At 36.0% G+C, this 22,105-nt stretch overlaps 1 protein-coding gene across 1 annotated transcript in view; it reads left to right on the top strand.

Annotated features, from left to right (window-relative positions):
• The window catches only part of XPOT (exportin for tRNA), a 46,974-nt gene extending 25,468 nt beyond the window's left edge, over positions 1–21,506 (top strand). The window contains exons 14-25 of the mRNA XM_004381551.2: positions 67–186; positions 550–644; positions 1,262–1,331; positions 3,099–3,337; positions 4,236–4,521; positions 5,783–5,972; positions 6,492–6,608; positions 8,679–8,794; positions 9,488–9,535; positions 11,052–11,123; positions 18,150–18,206; positions 20,903–21,506. Coding sequence (XP_004381608.1) covers positions 67–186; positions 550–644; positions 1,262–1,331; positions 3,099–3,337; positions 4,236–4,521; positions 5,783–5,972; positions 6,492–6,608; positions 8,679–8,794; positions 9,488–9,535; positions 11,052–11,123; positions 18,150–18,206; positions 20,903–20,929 — 1,437 coding nt within the window. The 3' untranslated portion in view covers positions 20,930–21,506. The remainder of the gene's footprint in view (positions 1–66; positions 187–549; positions 645–1,261; positions 1,332–3,098; positions 3,338–4,235; positions 4,522–5,782; positions 5,973–6,491; positions 6,609–8,678; positions 8,795–9,487; positions 9,536–11,051; positions 11,124–18,149; positions 18,207–20,902) is intronic.
• Positions 21,507–22,105: the final 599 nt, after the last annotated feature.

Here is a 22,105-nt window from a genome sequence, read left to right as displayed (position 1 = left end):
TTAATAATGGGGCATTTAGATGTTGCAGTAAATAAGGCTTGACTTGTTAATTCTTTCCTGCTCCAGTTGGTAACGTCAGGAGTCAGTTCCTATCAGCATACGTCTGTGACATTGGAGTTCTTCGAAACTGTTGTTAGATATGAAAAGTTTTTCACAATTGAACCTCAACACATTCCATGTGTACTAGTAAGTATATACTTTAGATTTTTTAGTATTTTTCCATGTACTTCAGTTAATCAGCAGACAGTATTCCTAGAAAAGCTTTTTGTCCTTTATAACTTTTCCCATAACCAGAATTTCTCAAACTGTATTTTGAACACATTGAAACTAAACCCTGCTCCATTTCTTAAAAATGGACATGATCTGTCTTACTTAAACATTTACAATAAGCCCTCAAGGGCCTATTTGTATGTAGTGTAGGATTACTTGCTATATATACCTGATCTGTGCCTTCTAGGTGCAAAGAACTAAAATTTGATACGAACAAATGTATCGAGACTGGGAATAAATGCAGAAATAGTAAAAATAAAAATATCTCTGTTTCTTTAGATGGCATTCTTAGATCATAGAGGTCTGCGGCATTCTAATGGAAAAGTACGGAGCAGAACTGCTTACCTGTTTTCTAGATTTGTCAAATCTCTCAAGTAAGTACAGTTCCCAGCTATTGTGCTGTTATTTTTATTCAGATTATTAAATACACATATAAATTATTTTTTGAGAGGTGTGATGGATTTGGTTCTTTCTGTTCTGAGGCTTTTTTAAAGCAGGTGTTCCTTTTTTATATCATTGTATATTATGACTTCATTTTCTGCTCATTAGCCAGTTACTTTGTTCATTGCTAACAGGTGGTTTGTTGCATCCTTTTCTGTGTGACATCTGTCATCACTAATTACATTAGTTATTAAATAAACTAGCAGTTTTATTGCCATGAATCAATATATAGCTGCTTCTTTGAAATTGTAAAGAATATATCCTTGAAAATACATTTTTAAATCTAATCTGTTTTGTGTTCTTTACCAGTACCATTTTTTTGTATAAAACTGCTTGTTATTACACAATTGTAAGTAGTCTTTACGATCTATAACAGAGCAGATAGACATACTTTTTTAAAAAGTCTTTTTTAATCATATCTAGTCTTTTCAAGTGTGACTAGCTTAGAATGGAACTTCTTTTTAGTTCTGCCTTAAAGCAGAATTCGGTATTTTAGCAATTTTTCAAACATTATTATTTACTTACGATTTTCCTTTTTGTCTTTATTCAGTAAACAAATGAATCCTTTCATTGAAGATATTCTGAATCGAATACAAGACTTATTAGAGCTTTCTCCACCTGTAAGTATCTATTCTTCTAAGGTATAGATTTCCCCCAGTTATCATGACGTCAGCCTCGGTGTTAATGCTTTTGTGGGCCCTTTTTTTTTTTAATTTTTAGTTTGTTTAAATACCCTTTAAGCGGGCAAGGATTAGTTAGTTCTGTTTACCAACACATCTGTTGAGATATAGCAAACAAAACATAGTGATAGAAATGGAAAGGTGTCAAGAGATGACTGATAAATTTGATGGCGTGGGGTTTGGTCTAGTCTCTCTGTACTGTTAAATGATAGTGAAGTATTTTATGGAGAAAGAAAAATTCAACTTCTGAATTATTCTCAATTTAGTACTAGGAACAAGTAGCCATTTTCAGTGACTGCTACTGTTAGACTGAAATTTTCTGTGTAATTTCAGGCTTGGGGTAAAAAAATTTAAATCCTGCTTGATCTGAGCATATTGTCAATTTCACTAGAAAGATTTAAGTTGAGATACTTTTTAAGTACATTTTGACTTATACATGCTTTTTTGTAAAGCAAAATACTAACATTGACTAATTTTTTCATTTTCATATAAGTTATTACTATAGCTATCGCTTGAAAGTATTAAATATAAAATAATCATACTTTTATTTTAAGCACAATATTCAATATTTAGGATATGAAAGTTATATAAGTTTACTGCATGAGAAGTTACTAGTGAATTATGTGATTAAATTATCTTTGCCTATGTATTACAAAAACCAATGAAGTACTTTACCTAGTTAATGCAAGTTTTCTTTGGCAGTTCACGCTGACCCATAAAATTTAGGCATTCAGAAAGCCATATTATCTCACAAGATATTGGAAATAGGGTTGCAATACATACAAACAAGGACTCTATTGTTCCTGTAATCCTTCAGTATATAAAAAAGTCCTGATTCAAGTTGCTTCTCCAGAAAGTTGGCTGATTAATAAGGTTATGAGTGCGCCCTTTTTTTTTAAGAGTTAGTTTATTTGTACATTCGCAACTATTAGCAAAAAATGATAAGTCCTAGTAGATACTTAAAAAATACTTGAATTGCTTTTAAATAGGGACATTTCTCTTTCAAGGGATGAGGAATTTTTTTTGATAATAAAACCACCCCATAACTTTAAAATCTGTTTTAAGACTAGATTTTTACATAATTTAACAGAGTATTTTATTGTTGGAGATAGAGCGACCTCTAATTTTTCCCTTCCTCTTGGCCTTTCTGAGTATATAAATATAAAAAAGTAGCAAAACCTATTAGTAAAAATTGACCAGTATATGGAATGCTTGGTTGTGCTTGAATGAGGTGAGGTTTTTTCATTTGTAGTCTTATTTTTAAAATGTTCTAAAGTAACAACTGAGATGTGTCTATATGTGTATGCATGTGACTTTTGTTGTTAAATTCTTAAACACTCTTTTAAAATATTGTGTGGCCTTTATACTACTATTCAGCATTTTGTATGCCTCATTTTTAGCCTCATAACAATCATACAAGTAAATAAGATTTTTACAAAAGAAAACATGTTAGAAAGCAAACTAATAATGATCTGATAGGACCTTTTGTAGAGTCTTGTCAGAGCTAGAATTAGAACCATGGTCTTTGCCCGCTAATACAATTTTCTTTCCCTTATAAGTTCCTAGGAGAAAATTTATTTAAGTACTTGATGTGCTTTTCAGTAATAAGTTGATGTGATAGTTTACATCTCCTATCCCTCTTGCACTTATCCTGATTAAATGAGAGGAAGTGAAAGAATACTGCAATAAGACTAAATTTCATTCTAGGAGAATGGTTACCAGTCCTTGTTGAGCAGTGATGATCAGCTATTTATCTATGAGACAGCTGGAGTGCTGATTGTTAATAGTGAATACCCAGCAGAAAGGAAGCAAGCATTAATGAGGAATCTGTTGACTCCACTAATGGAGAAGTTTAAGATTCTGTTGGAAAAATTGATGCTGGCACAAGATGAAGAAAGGCAGGCATCTCTAGCAGATTGTCTTAACCATGCTGTTGGATTTGCCAGGTGAGCATGATTACAATCGAAACCATAAAGTTTGTGTCTGTACACACAGAGCTAGTTATTTGAATCTTTTAGGATTGGGCACAAATACTTTCTAAAACTGAATTGTCCAGAGAATTGTCTGAACCTTTCTCTTCTAAACCAGTGAATTAAAAGATTTAGCTGAGGAGGGGATTAAATCACATAACGTTCTGGATTTCTGCCTTGACGACTATTTGTAATCCCTAAGTCCTCTGAATTCCTTCGTATAAATTGATAATGTATTTAAGGGGTTAGCTAACGTCTTTATATACCGATGACTTATTGGGACATCTTAGATAGGTGTTGGAGGCTTCTCTTTGGCTGTTGCATTGTGTCATAAAGACCACTCAAGCAGCCGCTTCTCTCTCTCTGCCCATACTTTTTATTGGCAGACAATAACAGCTTGAGTGATTGCTAATTAGAAGTTGTAGAGAAATTGCTATATAGAATACTTCAGAGACAGAGATATTAGAGAGGTTGCATAAGTCACTTGATTCTGAAGATTATTTTCTAAATTTAAATGAGTAGCTTGCAGATTGTCTAGTACAACTTAGTCATAAAAGTTGATTTTTTTTTCTCTTTTTTTTTGTATACGTTATCATTAGGATTTTAGTAAAACATTTAGATAGATTCACGTTACAGGGATTATATTATCTACATCTCATTCATTTAACTTGAGCCTTTTTGTTCTGGAATGGTAACTGGAAGCAGTGGTTTACAAATAACCATATTAAGTAAAGATGGTGGTAATGGAGACATGGAAAATAAAGAATTGGTTCTTTCTTTTGTTAATATTGTAATTTATCGTGCATTGTTTTTTATTACTTCATTATACTTTTAAAGGATGTAGTTAACGACTAGTCTGATTTTGCTTATATAGTCGAACCAGCAAAGCTTTCAGCAACAAGCAGACTGTGAAACAATGTGGCTGTTCCGAAGTTTATCTGGACTGCTTACAGACGTTCTTGCCAGCCCTCAGTTGTCCCTTACAAAAGGACGTTCTCAGAAGTGGAGTTCGCACTTTCCTTCATCGCATGATTATTTGTCTAGAGGAAGAAGTTCTTCCGTTCATCCCATCTGCCTCAGAACACATGCTCAAAGATAGTGAAGCCAAAGACCTGCAGGAGTTTATTCCTCTTATCAACCAGATTACAGCCAAATTTAAGGTACTGTAAACCTTTAGAGCTGACTTAAAGATCTTTCCCTGAACTTAGATGCATTTGTCTTTGTATATATTTAAGCATTTGCCCCTTGGTTTCTTTTTTAAATATGAGTTTCTTGAGGATATGGATCATATGTATTTTTATCATCCCCAATGTCTAGCACACAGTCTGACCCATAAAACCAGACCAAACCCGTTGCTGTCGAGTTGATCCTCACTCATAACGACCGCATAGGACAGAGTAGAACAGCCCCATCGCGTTTCCAAGAAGCAGCTGGTGGATTCAAACTGCAGACCTTTTGGTTAGCAGCTGGGCTCTTAACCACTGTGCCACCAGGGTTCGTTATCTGTACAATAGAAGAGAACGACTAGCATGCTATTTTAAGAAAATAAATAAAAACAGTACAAGATGTCTGAAGAGGTAAAAAAAGAGCACTGTAATTTGAGTGCTTGGGCAAGAGTTTAGAAGTAATTCAATGTATTAAAGTCAGTTTTATGTACAAGGTAATTTAAACCAGATATAAGTTAGCTGATAAAAATGGCTAACACTTAGATACTCTATGTTCAAGATCTGTCTTAAGCATTTTTTTGTACAGTAAGTAACTCATTTGATCTTCATAACAGTCCTGTTATGTGTCCTGGAGTTGATTCTGATTCATAGCACCCCTATAGGACAGAGTAGAACTTCCCCATAGGGATTCCAAGGCTATAAATCTTTATGGAAGCAGACTGCCACTCTTTGTCCCTCAGAGCACCTGGTGGGTTCGAATCGCTGACCTTTTGGTTAACAGCCGAGTGCTTTACCATTGCACCACCGGGGCTCCTTCTTAACAACTTTAGGAAGTAGAAAACTGAAGTACAGAGAAGTTAAGGAATTTGCCCCAGGGCATATAACACCTGAGAATTCAATCATATAATTAATTTAGCAGTAGAATTCATTTCTTGAACATTTATATTTGAATATGTTCCGTGGCAATATTCCATTGTAAAATATATCTGACTTTTTATTGTTATACCGTGAATCTTAAGCTGTAGGAAATGGGTTGAACTTGATGAAGTTTTCAGTAAAGTATAGCTTATGTGGATTTGCCTTAACATTGATATTTGCTAACTGAATTATAGAAAGATACACGTATGTATAAAGGTTATGCATTAAGATGTATGTATTACGTATATAATCTATAAGGTTTTTAAAATATTTTCTAAGTTTCATATTAATTTTCGTACTCATTTCTGGAGTAGTAATAGTTGTTTCTAATCTTCAGATACAGGTATCCCCATTTTTACAACAGATGTTCATGCCTCTGCTTCATGCAATTTTTGAAGTGTTGCTCCGACCAGCAGAAGAGAACGACCAGTCTGCCGCCTTAGAGAAGCAAATGTTGAGGAGGAGTTACTTTGCTTTCCTGCAAACAGTCACAGGCAGCGGAATGAGCGAAGTCATAGCAAATCAAGGTGGGGAGGCTCATGTTGCCTAAATTGTCTGCTTAAGTCTTTGTCACAGTTGTACATCAATATGAAGGAGAGCTAGTTGAAGTAAACACTAAACTTTTGAGGTGGTTATATGTTGGCGCCTATAATGACAGTTCATTATTGTCAAGGGGGGAGTCACTTCATGTAGAGCACCTTAAAACTCATTTGCATCCAAGTCTTTTTCCTATGGCAATATCTTTTAATTGGTTTTTGGTAGTATAAATAGCATGGTGGTGGTCACTTACCAAAATTGACCTGACAATTGAGTCTTACTGGCCAATTTGCCATTTTGAAATTAAAAACAAATGGGGCTGTATAGAGAATTCTGCTTTCAAGGGAATATTGTATTTTCAATGTTTAAAATTTACGAGCTCAGTTAATAAAATTGAAGGATCTTAACCAACTCTAAATGCTTTTATCTTGTTATTGTATATGAAACAGAGCTTTGGGTTACCTTTCTAGATTTTTCTTTAAATTAACCTGAAGTTTTTCTCTCTTCAGGTGCAGAGAATGTAGAACGTGTGTTAGTTACTGTTATTCAAGGGGCAGTTGAATATCCAGATCCAATTGCACAGAAAACATGTTTTATTATCCTCTCAAAGTTGGTAGAACTCTGGGGTAAGTTGGTTTTTTTTTTTTTTAACTTCATTTTGTCAACTTGTTTCCTAAGAGTCTTAGAGATGAAATGTAACCCATTCCTAACATAGATAGAAGTAGGGAGTTGATTTTCCCTAGTGATGAATTAATTGACTTTTTTTTTTTTTGCACACCATGTTCACAGCAGCTTTCTTTGTAATAGCCCAAACTAGAAGCAACCCAAATGTCCATCAGCAGGTGAATAGATGAACAATTAATAGCACATTCATACAATGAAATATTACTGAACAATAAAAAAGAGTAACTATTGATAGAACAGCATGCATGTATCTCAAAATAATTATGCTTAGTGAAAGAAACTAGATTGAAAAAAAGTATATACTGCATAATTCCACTTACATAAAAATCTAAAAAATGCAGAAACTATAGTGACAGAATGATCAGTGGTTTCATGGGAGGAAGGAGTGGGAGAGAGAGATCACAAAGCAGCAAGAGGAACTTTTGCGGGTGATGGGTCTTGACTGGGGTGATGGTTTCAGAGGTATATGTTGTTGTTAGTTGCCTTCCAGTTGATTCCAGCTCATAGTGACCATATGTATGCAGAGTAGAACTGATCCATAGGTTTGTTTTTTTTTTAATAATTTATTTTATTTTTTTGTTGTTGAGAATATACACAGCAAAAACATACACCAATTCAGGTTTCCGTGCAACCCTACCCTTAATCAGTGCAATTTTTCCATCACTGTAAACTGAAACTCAGTACTCTATAAGCAATAACCCCCCACCCCTGGCCATCCCTCCCACCCTTGGTAACCACTAATAAATTTTGATCTCTATATATTTGCCTGTTACTGTCTTTTTATATAAATGAGGTCATGCAATATTTGTCCTTTTGTAATTGACTTATTTCACTCAGCATAACGTTTTCAGGCTCCATCCAGATTGCAACATGTGTCAAGACCTTATTTTTCTTACCGGCTGAGTACTATTCCATTGTGTGTATGTACCACATTTTGTTTATCCACTCATCTGTTGATAGGTATTTAGGTTGTTTCCATCTTTTGGCTATTGTGAATAGTGCTGCAGTGAACATTGGTGTGCAAGTCTCAGTCTCTGCTTTCAAGTCTTTTGGGTATATACCCAAAAGGAAGAAATTGCTGGGTCATATGGTAGTTCTATTTTTAGTTTGTTAAGAGACCTGCCACACTGTTTTCCACAACAGCTGTACCATTTTGCATTCCTACAGCAGTAGATAAGGGTTCCAGTTTCCCTATATCCTCACCAACATATGTTATTTTGTTTTTCTTTTTTTTTTTAATCTTAGCCATCCTAGTGGAAGTGAAATGGTATCTTGTTGTGGTTTTGATTTGCATTTTTCTGTTGGCTAATGATGCTGAGCATCTTTTCATGTTATTTGGTGACCATTTGAATGTCCTCTTTGGTGAAATGTCCGAGTCCTTTGCCCATTTTATGATTAGGTTGTCTTTTTGTTGTTAAGCTGTCAAAGTTTTATATATATGTTGGTTATTAGAGTCTTATTGGATATGTAGTTTCCAAAGATATTTTCCCAGTTGGTAGCTTGTCTTTTCACTTCTTTTGTAAAGACTTTTGATGAACAAAAGTTTTTATAATCTTTATGAGGTCCCATTTATCTATTTTCTCTTTTGCTGTTTGTGCTTTTCTTATTAGATAATCTATTGTTAAAAGCTAGGCCCAACAGTGTTGCCCCTGCATTTTCTTCTAAGAATTTTATGGTTTTAGTTTTCATATTTAGGTCATTAATCCATTTTGAATTTGTTTTTTGTGTGTGGTGTAAGACATGGATCTTGTTTCATTTTTCTGCATGTGGAAATCCAGTTTTCCTGACACCATTTATTGAAGACACTCTTCTTTCCCCATCAGATGGACTTGGCACTCTTGTCAAAAATCAGTTGACCATGGATGTGTAGGTTTATTTCTAGACTCTCGATTGTTTTCCATCAGTCTGTCTCTATTATACCAATTACAGGCTGTTTTGATTACTGTAGCTGTATAATATGTTTTAATAACTTTTCTTTTTATATAAGATGAAAATTTGAATTCTCTTAACAGGAGGTAAAGATGGACCAGTGGGATTTGCTGACTTTGTTTATAAGCACATTGTCCCAGCATGTTTCCTGGCACCTTTAAAACAAACCTTTGACCTTGCAGATGCACAGACAGTATTGGTAAGCAGCTGGGAGTTTTGTTTCCCATGTGTAGCTCTCATGTGCTTTAACTCACAATGTCTTCTCTAATGCCAGGTTGATTGCATTATGTTTCAGTGGTTTTTTGTTTTTCTTTTAGTAATGTCAAATTTGGGTTTATTTTTAAGAGGTCGATGATATGCCTTTTGTGAATTCTTGCTGAATCCCAGTGCTAAAGTCGAATACATAAAATCCAGCTCCTTCAACTTTAGCAACCAAGATACTTTTTCTAGGATGATGAAAGACTGCGTGATACAAAAATACTTTAGCACTTTATTTAATCATTAGTCTCAGTTTCCTCCTACTACTTCCATTATAAAACTTCTGCTTAATCCTTTTTTTTCCTAAAGTAGAGCAACTTTCTCCTCATATGGTAATTCCTCCAATCTCATCTTCACAATACTTCATGTCAAGCAACTGACCTTTTTCTCACTTCTCCACAACTTAGTTACAGCTAGAGTTCATAATTGTAACTTACTATATTAAGACAGCATTCTGGTGTTTTTCTATTTTTTCTTTTCTTTCCCAGTTTATTTTCTTCACCTGCCTGTTACCTTTCCTTCTTCCATTCCTTTTTTGGAGGTAAATATTAATGAGCAGTGGCTGGAGAAGGAAAAAGTTGGATCATTAATCAAGAATTACCCATATTAAAAATTTTTAATTGGTTTTTCACAGGCTTTATCTGAGTGTGCAGTGACACTGAAAACAATTCATCTCAAACGGGTAAGCTTTGTACCCTATACCCCTTCATTTTCATCTCACATGTAGACACCTATTATGGTTTTGTGTTCGACTCATCTTGTTCTTGAAAGCTGTATCTCTTATAAAAGTAATTAACTTTAGTTCTGACTTTTTTGAATACGGGGAAGGGGCAGGATGAAAGCAGCATTTGTTATTGTCCTTCATGTTTTGGGTATTAAGAAGGTTAAAAAATAATGTATGTTTTGGTTTGACAAGCAATGTGAGAAATCTTAACCAAAACTTTCAGATCCAGATTTTACCATCTAGTAGGCTTCCTCACAGCAAGATTTCTCCACCTTCAACTTCATCATACAAATGGTGACAGCACTTAACTATTTTAAAAGGTCTTGTTCATCCTTATTTGTATAAATGATAAGTGATTCTGGTTTGAATCTAGCTGGTGTGCTTTTTGCCTTGTATAACTTTTTTAAATAATTTGAATTGGTTGCCAGCATTTAAAAGTTGGGTTTGGTTTGTTTGTTTACAAAAATTTCTATCTCCATCTTCTCTCAAATTCAGAATGCCAACACGGGACTGGCATTCCCACAGCTACAATCAGCAGTTATAATCTGTTTTTAAGTGATAACAATGGGGTTCTGTCAGATAATGCACAGTGCATAAGACGTAAGCTTGAGGAGGGTAGACTACAGAATGAGATGAGAAGGAATGTAAGAGGGACCTAAGAAACTTTCAGGAACAATGTTACCTCTCCTCAATTAGGAACAAGTTTCCTTTGAAGGATCATTGTAGCCTAGATCCACTGGGTTAGAGGGCTGAGAGTCAAGATAGAGGAGGAGAAGTAAAGAAATCCTTTGATTTAGGAGCAGTAGTATTAAACAGGAAATCCAAATGTTAATGCAGAGAAGAGTGGATTGAGGAACGATGGATTGATATCCTTTTGTTAACTGTTAGGTGGACCAGATTGGGAGCATCAACATATTAAAGCCTTTTGGTTGGAATCAAGTTCAAAAGAGAAATTAGCCTTTAAAAAAAAGGATTTGTTACATTTGCTTGAGGCTACTCTCTCAGAAACATTGCTATGGGAAAACCATTTTCAAATTGTATCCTAGTTCATTGGAGCTGCTGGGGATGGGTAGGGGTTAGGGGTGAGTTTGTGGAATTCTACCTTCCCTCTCACCAAGCTTATTAAAAAAAAAAAAAAAAAAAAAACCAGAAAACCATTGCTATTTATAGGTTTTAGCATCTAAAAGCACTGGAAGAAGGCCTGCATTGAAGGACAGCAGTTTTAGAAGTCAGGTGACCTGCTTTTTAGTGTAGATTTCACCAACAGCAGACTGGAAAATCACCTTATCTTTCTGGGTCTTGGTTTCCTCATCTGTTCCATCGGCTACTAAATTCTAAATTCTTATTACCTAGTTTTTTTTAACAGGAAAAGGAAGATGTGCTTTTATAGTATGCATGTGTTGTCCCCATTCCTATTTAAGGATTATTAATGTTGGGGAGAAAATAATCTATTTATAATTACTCTAATTTTCAGGGCCCAGAATGTGTTCAATATCTTCAACAAGAATACCTGCCCTCTTTGCAGGTAGCACCAGAAATAATTCAGGTAAGAGCTGTCCTAGTGAATTTTGCTCTTAATTTTAAAAATGTGACCATGTAATTCAATCTAAATTTTTTTGTTTCATCAATTTCTGCATGTACACTTCATTGACTTTGATTATATTCTTCAAGTTGTGAACCCATTTTTGCTGTCTTTTACCAAACTATCCCACCACCTTCAGCATACCTATAATGCCCTCCGAGCAAAAATCCCCCTTTTCCCCCTCCCTCCCACCTCTGGTAACCACCAATTACTTTTGCTTTCTATATATTCACTTATTTCATCGTAAGTGATACCATACAGTATTTGTCCTTTTGTGTCTGGCTTATTTTGCTCAGCATAATGTCCTTGGGGTTCATCCATATTGTGGCATGCATCAGGACCTCATTCCTCTTTATGGCTGAATAGTATTCCATTGTAGGTGTATACCTCATTTTGCTTGTCCATTCATGAGATGATGGACATGTTGGTTGTTTCCAACTTCTGGCTATTGTGAATAGTGCTGCAGTGAACATTGGTGTACATATGTCTGTTCATGGTGCTGCTTTCAGGTCTCTTGGGTATATACCTAGGAGTGGAATTGCTGGGTCATGTGGTATCAAACTAAATTTAGATTCAAGAATGCCACACTGCATCCAGCTTTGATCTTTTACTGTATATGGTATAGCCAGAGTACTTAGCCTGGAGGCCATACTTCAGGGGTTCTGTGAAATTGAATAGGAAAAGTTGTTTTCCATTTCACTAAGCTTTAAAATAAATTTAGATTTCCTACCATTGTAAATGTAGGCTACAAATCACGATAGTGTTAGCATTACCTATGACTTTGTCACCAATAGAAATCACGGGTGTTATCATATACAGATAACTCAAAATATTGTTTATGCTCATCAGTATTCTGAAATTATGGTAGTTATTAGTTATGCCACTAGACCTTATCATTTAATAAGTTCATACATTTTATTATTCTATTACAGTTTAAATATTTTATAACCCTAATTCAGTATCATTTATAATCCCTTACATTTTATTTTATGCATTTTGAAAACCGTTATCCTAAAAAGAGTCCATTAGGCTTTACCAGACTGCCAGAGGAGACCATGGCACAAAAAAACCCTGTTTTGAAGATTTATGCCAGGTAGTTAATTATATGTTTGTTAAGGTTGTCAATGCATAATTTGTAAATCTGAAACTATGTTTTGAAGTAATCGGCTAGAAAGCTACCATATATCTAATTGCACTACTACCAAGTCATTTTTATAATGGCATTTGGTTATTTTCGTGGTGTATATTTATCCACATTTCTTGTCCAGTAGCACATGGAGCTGATAAATTATCAAAGTTTTGATTAGGACTAGAATTAGAATCTCTTGTGTAGAATTGTTTCTTCATCAACATCAATGTTTTTTAAAAAGTTTTTATAATGCTGTTTTATAAGAGGCATTAAAAAAATTGAATGAGAAATAGGGTAGATCACCTCAAATAAGTATAATTCTAAAACTTATTTTAAATGAATTTGTAATTACTAATTTCATTACTTTAACTTTGGAGATATTAATGAACTTTCTCAATTATGTTACTTAAGTAGATTAATACTTTAATTAAAATGATAAACTACTACTTACTTGTGTAATGTTAATGCCCATCAAAAGTAGAAACATATCATTCAATACCATTTAATTTTGAACAGCTAACTTTCTTCCAGTTGCTAAATGAAGCAACATTGTTACTGTATTTCTGTCTAATATTTTTATTGTAAAACAAATTGTAACGATCCCCCAGTTTTTCTTTTTTCATATGCCTTTTTTTTTTTTTTAATTGTGCTTTAGGTGAAAGTTTATAGAGCAAATTAGTTTCCTATTTGATAGTTCGTAGGTTAAGTGTTTCATGACCTTGGTTTCATCCCACACAATGTGTCAGCACTTTCCCCATTTCCACCTGGTCTCCCTGCCTGCTCATCTTATAATTGACTATTCTAAGGAGTACATTTCTCTTGGGTGTTATTGTTTATCTTATGTGCTTGTCTGTTGTTTGGCTGGGAGGTGGTTCCCGGGAATGGCTTCATTTCCAGGTCAGAAGGCTGTCTTAGGGCCATAGCCTTGGTAGTTCCTCCAGTCTCTGTCAGACCAGCAAGCCCGGTCTTTTTTGTGAGTTTGATTTTTTCTAAAATTTTCTCTTGCTCTGTCCAGGACTCTCTGTTGTGATCCCAGTCAGAGCAGTTGGTAGTGGGTTGCCAGACACCATCTAGTTCTTTTGGTCTTGGGGTCGTGTAGGCTTTGGTTCATGTGGTCCATTTGTCCTTTGGACTAATTGTTCCCTTGAGTCTTTGGTCTCCTTCACTCTCCCTCACTCCAAATGGGAAGAGACCCATAGTTGTACTTTAGATGGCTGCTCGTGAGATTTTAAGACCTCAGACACTACTCACCAAAGTAAGATGCAGGACAGTGACTTTATGAACTATGTTGTGCCACTTGACATGGATGTCCCCTAAGTCTATGATCCTTTGTCTTCTAGCCTAGGAACTTCATCCTGCAAGGTGTTTAGTTATGTCTAAGAAGTTTCCCTGACTTTACCCCTTGTGTGTTCTATGTGGGCCTCACTTACAATCATGCATGTAGAAATATCTACCACCAAACCTATATTTGCGAATGGGTGTGTTTCCTTACATACTCCCACACCTCTTGGCGTATCTATCTACCTATTTGTCCTTTGTAAATTATTGTTTGTTACTACTATTGCTACAGGATTGTCTAAGCTATGGTAGTTACCATAGTTGCCCTTTATTCTTAGATTCCTCTCTTGCCTTGATCATGTTGCACTGGCTTCTCCCATATAATGTATTGGCTTTCCCTTCACCAATATTGTGTATTCTATCTAACTGGTGATTTTCCTTCCCTTCCCCTCCCATATCTGGTAACCATCAAAGAATGTTTTTTTCTTTCTTTCCTGTGTGTAAACCTTTTGATGTTACTTTATAGTAATGGTCTCATACAATATTTGTCCTTTTGTGATTGGCTTCTTTCACTCAGCGTAATCTTCCAAATTCATCCATGTTGTGAGATGTTTCACAAATTTGTCATTTTTTTTGCATTGTATTCCATTGTGTGTATGTACCACAGTGGGTTAATCCATTCATCTATTGATGAGCACTTAGGTTGTTTCCATCTTTTTGCTGTTGTGAATAATGCTGCAGTGAACATGGGTGTGCATATGTGTATTTGTGTCATGGCTCTTATTTCTTCAGGGTATATACCTAGGAGTGGGGTTGCTGGATCATATGGAATTTCTATTTCTAGCTTTCTGAGGAAGCGCCATACTGTTTTCCAAGGTGGTGGTACCATTTTACATTCCCACCAGCACTGTATAAGAGTTCCGGTCACCCCACAACCTCACCAACATTTGTTATTTTCTGTTTTTTTGATTAATACCAGTAATGTCGGGGTGAGATGGTATCTTATTGTAGTTGTGATTTGCATCTCTCTACTAGCTGATGATCGCGAGCATTTCTTTGTATGTTAGCCACCTGAATGTCTTTTTTGGTGAAGTATCTGTTCATATCCTTTTCCTGTTTTTTAATTGGATTGTTTGTCTTTTTATTGTTGAGATGTCGAAGTTTTCTATAAATTTTAGAGATTAGCCCCCTTGTCAGATAGGTCGTAGGTAAAAAATTTTTTCCCAGTCTGTAAGTTCTCTTTTGACTCTTGAAAGAAGTGTTTTTATTGAACATAAGTGTTTAATTTTTAGGAGGTCCCATTTATCTATTTCAGCTTGTGCTGAGTGTATGTTTTTTGTTATGCTTGATATTCTATTTATGCTGTGTGTTAGGACCCCTAGCATCGTCCCTATTTTTCCCTCCATGATCTTTATAGTTTCACATTTTATATTTAGGTCTGTGATCCAGTTTGAGTTAGTTTTTGTGTATGGTGTGAGGTATGGGTCATGTTTCGTTTTTTTAGAAATGGACATCCAGTTTTGCCAGCACTGTTTATTGAAGAGACTATCTCTTCCCTATTTAATGGTCTTTGGCCCTTTGTCGAAGATCAGCTGACCATAAGTGGATGGACTTATGTCTGGGTTTTCAGTTCTGTTCCATTGGTCTGTGCGTCTGTCATTGTACCAGTACCAGGCTGTTTTGACTACGCTAGCTGTATAGTATGTTCTGAGATCAGGTAATGTGAGGCCTCCTACTTTGGTCTTCTTCAGTATTGCTTTATTTATCTATTTATCTGAGGCCTCTTTCCTTTTCATATAAAGTTGGCGATTAGTTTTTCCATGTCAGTAAAGATAATATGCCTTCTGACAGTGCTTTTTTGCAGAATTCCACTGGGGAGAATTCTCTCTTTTTCTTTTGATCTAGCTCCTGCTCAGTTACCCCTTAATAGATGAGAACAGCCATAGCAATGTAGTTTTTGTCCCGCTCACCCTTCCCAGATGTCAGTGAACTTTGTGTAAGTGAGCTGTGTTCTCAAAAGTGAAAGCCTGGTGGGGCTTTACTTTAGTTAAGACACTTGTCTGACAAGTACTACATTTTAAAATGCGACATAAGCTTGTGTGGTGAGGAACTGTTTGGGTTGATTTGGTAAGTGACAGGTTGTAATAAGAATACTATGGATTTGGATCCAATGTAATCCCGATCCAAATTCCACTGGCATTTTTTAATGAGATGGAGAAACATATCACCAACTTCATACGGGAAGGGAGGAGGCCTTGAATAAGTAAAGCATTACTCAAGAAGAACAACAAAGTGGGAGGCCTCACACTACCTGATTTTAGAACCTATTATACCGCCACAGTAGTCAGAACAGCCTGGTACTCATACAACAACAGATACATAGACCAATGGAACAGAATTGAGAATCCAGACATAAATTTATCCACCTATGAGCAGCTGATATTTGACAAAGACCCAAAGAATGTTAATTGGGGAAAAGACAGTCTCTTTAACAAAAGGTACTGGCATAACTGGATCTCCATCTGCAAACAACTGAAACAAGACCCATACCTCACACCGTGCACAAAAACTAACTCAAAATGGATCAAAGACTTAAATATAAAATCAAAAACGATAAAGATCATGGAAGAAAAAATAGGGACGACTCTAGGAGCCCTAATACACGGCATAAACAGAATACGAACCATAAGTAACAATGCACAAGCACCAGAAGAGAAACTAGATAGCTGGGAGCTCCTAAACATCAAACACTTACGCTCATCAAAAGACTTCACCAAAAGAGTAAAAGGACAACCTATAGACTCGGAAAAGATTTTTGTCTATGACAAATCCAACCAGCATCTAATCTTTAAAATCTATAAGATACTGCAAAACCTCAACCACAGAAAGACAAACAACCCAGTTAAAAAATGGGCAAAGGATATGAACAGGCACTTCGCCAAAGAAGACATTCAGGCGGCTAACAGAAACATGAGGAAATGTTCACGATCATTAGCCATTAGAGAAATGCAAATCCAAACTACAATCAGATACCATCTCACCCCAACAAGGCTAGCATTAATCCAAAAAACACAAAATTATAAATGTTGGAGAAGTTGTGGAGAGACTGGAACACTTATACACTGTTGGTGGGAATGTAAAATGGTACAACCACTTTGCAAATTGATTTGGTGCTTCCTTAAAGAGCTAGAAATAGAAGTACCATACGATCCAGCAATCCCACTCCTTGGAATATATTCCTAGAGAATTAAGAGCTGTCCCACGAATAGATATATGTACACCCGTGTTCATTGCAGCATTGTTTGTGATAGCAAAAAGCTGGAAATAACTTCGGTGCCCATCAACAGACGAATGGATAAACAAATTATGGTATATTCACACAATGGAATACTACACAACAATGAACAACGATGAACCCGTGAAACATAACATGGAGGAGTCTGGAAGGTATGATGCTGAGTGAACTTAGTCACAAAAGGACAAATACTGTATAAGACCACTATTACAAGAACCCAAGAACAGGTTTAATCACAGAAGATGACGTTCTTTGATGGTTATGAGGGTGGGGAGGGAGGGACAGGGGTATTCACTAACTAGAAAGTAGACAAGAATTGTTTTAGGTGAAGAGAAGGACAGCACAGACTACAGAGGAAGTCAGCACAACTGGACTAAACCAAAGCTAAGAAGTTTCCTGAATACAACCAAACACTTCGAGGGACAGAGTAGCAGGGGCAGGGGTCTGGGGACCATGCTTTCAGGGGACATCTAGGTCAATTGGCATAACAAAGTTATTTAAGAAAATGTTCTGCATCCCACTTTGGTGAGTGCCGTCTGGGGTCTTAAAAGCTAGCGAGTGGCCATCTAAGATGCATCAATTGGTCCCAACCCACCTGGAGTAAAGGAGAATGAAGAACACCGTGGACACAAGGAAAGTATTAGCCCAAGAGACAGAAGGGGCCACATAAACCAGAGACTTCATCAGCCTGAGACCAGAAGAACTAGATGGTGCCCGGCTACCACCAATGACCGCCCTGACAGGGAACACAACAGAGTCCCTGACAGAACAGGAGAAAACAGGTGGAGCGCTCAGAGTCTAGTAAAAAGAGCAGACTTAATGGTTTGATTGAGACTGGAGGGACCCTGGAAGATGTGGCCCCCGGGCTCTCTTCTGCCCAAAACTAAAACCATTCCGGAGGCCAACTCTTCAGACAAAGATTAGACTGGACTGTGGGATATAAAAGGATACTAATGAAGAGTGTGCTTCTTAGCTCAAGTAGATACATGAGACTAAGTGGGCAGCTCCTGTCCAGAGGCGAGATGAGAAGGCAGAGGATCAGGAGCTGGTTGAATGGACACGGGAAATCGGGTGGAAAGGAAGAGTGTGCTGTCACAGTATAGGGAGAGCAATTAGGGTCACCAAACCATGTATGTATAAATTTTTGTATGAGAGACTAACTTGAATTGTTAACTTTCACTTAAGGCACAACAATAATAAATAAATAATACTGTGGATTTGAATTAGGACAGATTTAATACAAATATACTTGTTCTCTTCTCTCTCCTCTCATCTCCCGGCCCCCCAGGAGTTTTGTCAAGCACTTCAGCAGCCTGATGCTAAAGTTTTTAAAAATTACTTAAAGGTAAGTATTTGGAAAACTAACATATCTTCATGCAGTTAGGTAATGTTTCAGTGTCAAAAGAAAGTATATATAAAGATAACTGTGTTATACTGTAGTTTGACCAATTATTACTTACTTTGGAATCTTTTCTAAAATGTGCTTCTAAGAATCTGCAGTTTTCAGTATTGTACTTCAGTTTTTTGTGAAACCCCTTCAACTTAGCCCTTGCAAAAGATCACAGAAAGTTAGATAAGCACATCGAATGTGTACGTGCCTGAGTATATTGGTATGAAAATGTCAGTCTTCCTTTATAGCTGTGTGATACAACTAAATAGGAACTAGAGGGATATGAGAACAAGAAATATTTAAGAACTGTTGCCCATATTAAATTGAAACGAAGGAGCTAAAAAGATAAAAACAGAAGTATGAGTTTTTTGGTTGTACCCTATTTAGAAACTTCTAAATTGGAAAACAGATAAACAGTTGAATTCTCAGATTTAGCCATCTGAAGCTTTTTGTACGTTCATAAAATTACGGAGTTAAAAAATAAATAAATAAACCCTGCAAGTTAGCAGGAAGTACCAGATGTTTATTTGCTATTCACATTTACAGTTAAGTCCCTGCAACAGAATGTCTTACTCTCACATACGTAGTTAATCGCTCAACACTATGTGACTGCTTTTTATGTTACCGCGTGCTGTGTTAACTGCTGACTTTCCCTGGCCACAGAGAGCTCATAACCTAGAAATAAAGATACATGTGGTAGGATGATGAACTATTCTTTATTTTATTTTTTTGTTTGACAAATTTTGAGTCCAAAGCACTATGCCAAATTTCTTGGTAGCTGGTAACTTAATGAATGGCTACCTGGTTCTTTCTCCCTAGCCAATCAGTAGAATTCATTAAGTCAGGTGACTTTGCGAGTAAATAGTGTACTGTCCTTTGACTGGGGCTCTGGATCTTTCCTTGTCAGTTTTTTTTTTTTCCCTAGTAGTAGTTTGTCAACTTAAATGTCTCAAACAGTTTGTGAGAAGAATATTGATAGTTTTGATAGTTACTGTTTACCCGTGAGAACAAATATACTTGTTCTCTGCTCTTTCCTCTCACCTCCACCTCACCCTACACTCACTTCCCCAAAAGAGAAGATGTCTGTGGAGGTAAAACAAAATGTTGTCATTGGGTCAATTCCGACTCATAGTGACCCTATAGGACAGAGTAGAACTGCCCCGTCCGGTTTCCAAGGCTATAATCTTTATGGAAGCAGACTGCCGCATATTTCTCCTGCAGAACAACTGATGGGTTTGAACCACCAACCTTTCGGTTAGCATCTGAGTGCTTAACCACTGCACCACCAGGGCTCCAGAGTTAATACCTGTTAAATAACTCATTAATCAAACTGGATTAAAGGATTCAAAAATGTTTACCTCTCAATTAGAAGTATCTGTAACAGTAGATCTAGGTACTTTGCCGCAGGCTTTTTCTCCAAATGTATTTATTCATCTATACAACATTTATAAAATGTCTTCCTTGCAAGCCCAACGTCTCTTTCTTCCTACTGCCTTCTTTCAGTGACAGCGTTATTTTTCTAGTTGGAAAAAACGAAGTTCCTTCTTTTGTGCCTACTCTCACATATCCAGTTGGTGCTCGGATCTTGGTGGTCTCTCTCTGTGACATAAGCTTGAGTTAACTGTCTCTGATCTCCCCTTCCTTGATCTTCTGATCTCCCCTTCCTTGATCTGTTTGATCAGATCTGTTGGAAAACATTGAACAGTCTTCAGAGTCATTCCCCTTCCTTATAACCTTCACTGGCTCCCTATTGTTTACTGAAAAGAAGTTCATGTTTCTTTCTTTTTTTTTTTTAAGTTCTGATCTCAGTCTACCTTTCTGGCTTCTCTTGCAGGAACAGTCTTTGCTATTCTTGCTGTTGCTGTTTTTCAAAAATCCTGCCTCATTAGCAACCATCCTTTATGAATTCTACCCATTCTTCTATGCTTACCTCAAGCATAGCCTCCTTGTAAAGCTTTCTTTTGCTTATATAGTGATCATTTTTTCTCTGCACCTAGTCAATAGCTTATTTGTGAAATGAATATCAATTCCACTAGGAGCTAGGGATATAATGATACATCCTCCTTAGTGAAGTCTCTACTTACTGTTTACAGTATCTAATGCTCACTTGGCACATACCTAACTGGGGAAGGTGGTATGTAGTATTAGGCCAGTGCCCAATGCAGCCTCTAGCCTACTCATTCATAGTCTCAACTGTTGAATTGGAAATAATTTTTTTTTTTTTAATCATCAGATAAAAATTCCTTAAGGGAGAAAAACTGGTATCTTTTTAGCTTTGACTTGTTTGTTTCCTCCTCAGAATTTACTTTCCCAGTGTTAATTTTGGCAGTGGTGGCAGTCAGTGAAAGGGTGTCAAGGGCCTGTTTTCCTGTGACCACTTAAACTTCATAGCGTTGAAAGTAATGCCGTATTCCACTTGTTTCCCATTTTGATGATGTTAACATAAGTTATACCAAAAGTTTATCAAATTCTTAAGAACTGAAGGTTCTCATCTTGGATTATGTGTGGATTTATGAAGTATGTGAAATATTTTAAATACCTATTATATTTTGAAAAAGAGTGGCTAGCATTCAGTTACTTGGAGCCAGTCTTCAGGTAAAAGGTGGTATCTTCTCACATTAGTACTAATTGTACTAATACTTTATTTACAGGTGTTCTTCCAGAGAGCGAAGCCCTGAGGATTGGCTCTCCCTGTGGCTACTTCATGATCAGGAATTCCAGTTAATAATTTATAAAGATGTGGTTTCTGTGTGCCATTCACACTGGTCTTTTTAACATTGCTTTAAGCTTACTACAATACATGTATTGGGATTTTTCTGTAAAATGGGTATAAATTTCCTCAGTGCAGGCATGTGACAAGAAGTTGCTTGTATGCTGACTCAAATTGTTTTATATAAAGATGCTGCTAAAAGATACAGCAGAGTTATCCTAGTACCTTAATTTTTTTTTATTTGAAACTTTAAGTCAAGTCCTTTATAAAGACCATACCAGTGGAAAACAAAGTACTTTATAAAAAATTGCTGAATATAAAATGTTTTAGAAGGTTAATTTTCTTTTACGTGTGCAGTCACAAAGTATGGGGGGAGTAGAACAATCAAAACTTAATTTTTTGTAGATAGCCATTACTACATTTCTTTAAATTGTTTCAATGCCAATGTGTATTCCACAAAAGAGAACGGTTTCGTAAATTAATGGATTTAAAAGTAGGCCGGTGTTACACATTTTTTATAAAAAAATAAATTTTGTGTAGTGAAATCTACCAAGTCTTTTTTGGAATTATTATAAATACTTTAGCCTTGTTTTTTAATTTTAATCTCTCCTTGATTTTCCATTTAAAGGTTTGCAAATATAAGTGTATAGATGCTTTATTTTATTTAGTTATGCTGCTAAACAGTTATTATAACTTAGCTCTGTTAAATACAGTCCTTTAAAAATGCACTAGAAAACCCTATGTGAATCTTCTCATAGGAATAAAAGTTTCAAACTTCTTTTTTGTAAACCTTTTATTGGATTTATTTAGAGCAAAATATACCTGTATGTTTATGATGCTTGTAATTAGTAGCTACCCATTTAATTACTGGAAGCACTTTCCTCTGCTTTCTTCCATTTTTATTTGTGGCTGTTCAAGAAAGCAAGAGGAAAACAATAATATCAGTAATAATAGTGAAAAATTAAGGAGAAAGGAGGGACAAAACTGACCAGCAGAATATAGTGACTTTAGGTTAAAATTCTAAAAGCGTAATATTTTAGGAAGAGGATTTGTTTTTTAACTTTTGGCCCGTGTACCCCTTAGCAGTTTCATGCATGGGCTTCAGTGGTCTGTAAACTCGCTACAATTGTATTCTAAGTTGTGC

Source organism: Trichechus manatus, unplaced genomic scaffold (assembly GCF_000243295.1).
Source record: "Trichechus manatus latirostris isolate Lorelei unplaced genomic scaffold, TriManLat1.0 scaffold00086, whole genome shotgun sequence".
Lineage (NCBI taxonomy): Eukaryota > Metazoa > Chordata > Mammalia > Sirenia > Trichechidae > Trichechus > Trichechus manatus.
This window is presented reverse-complemented; position numbering and strand designations above follow the sequence as displayed.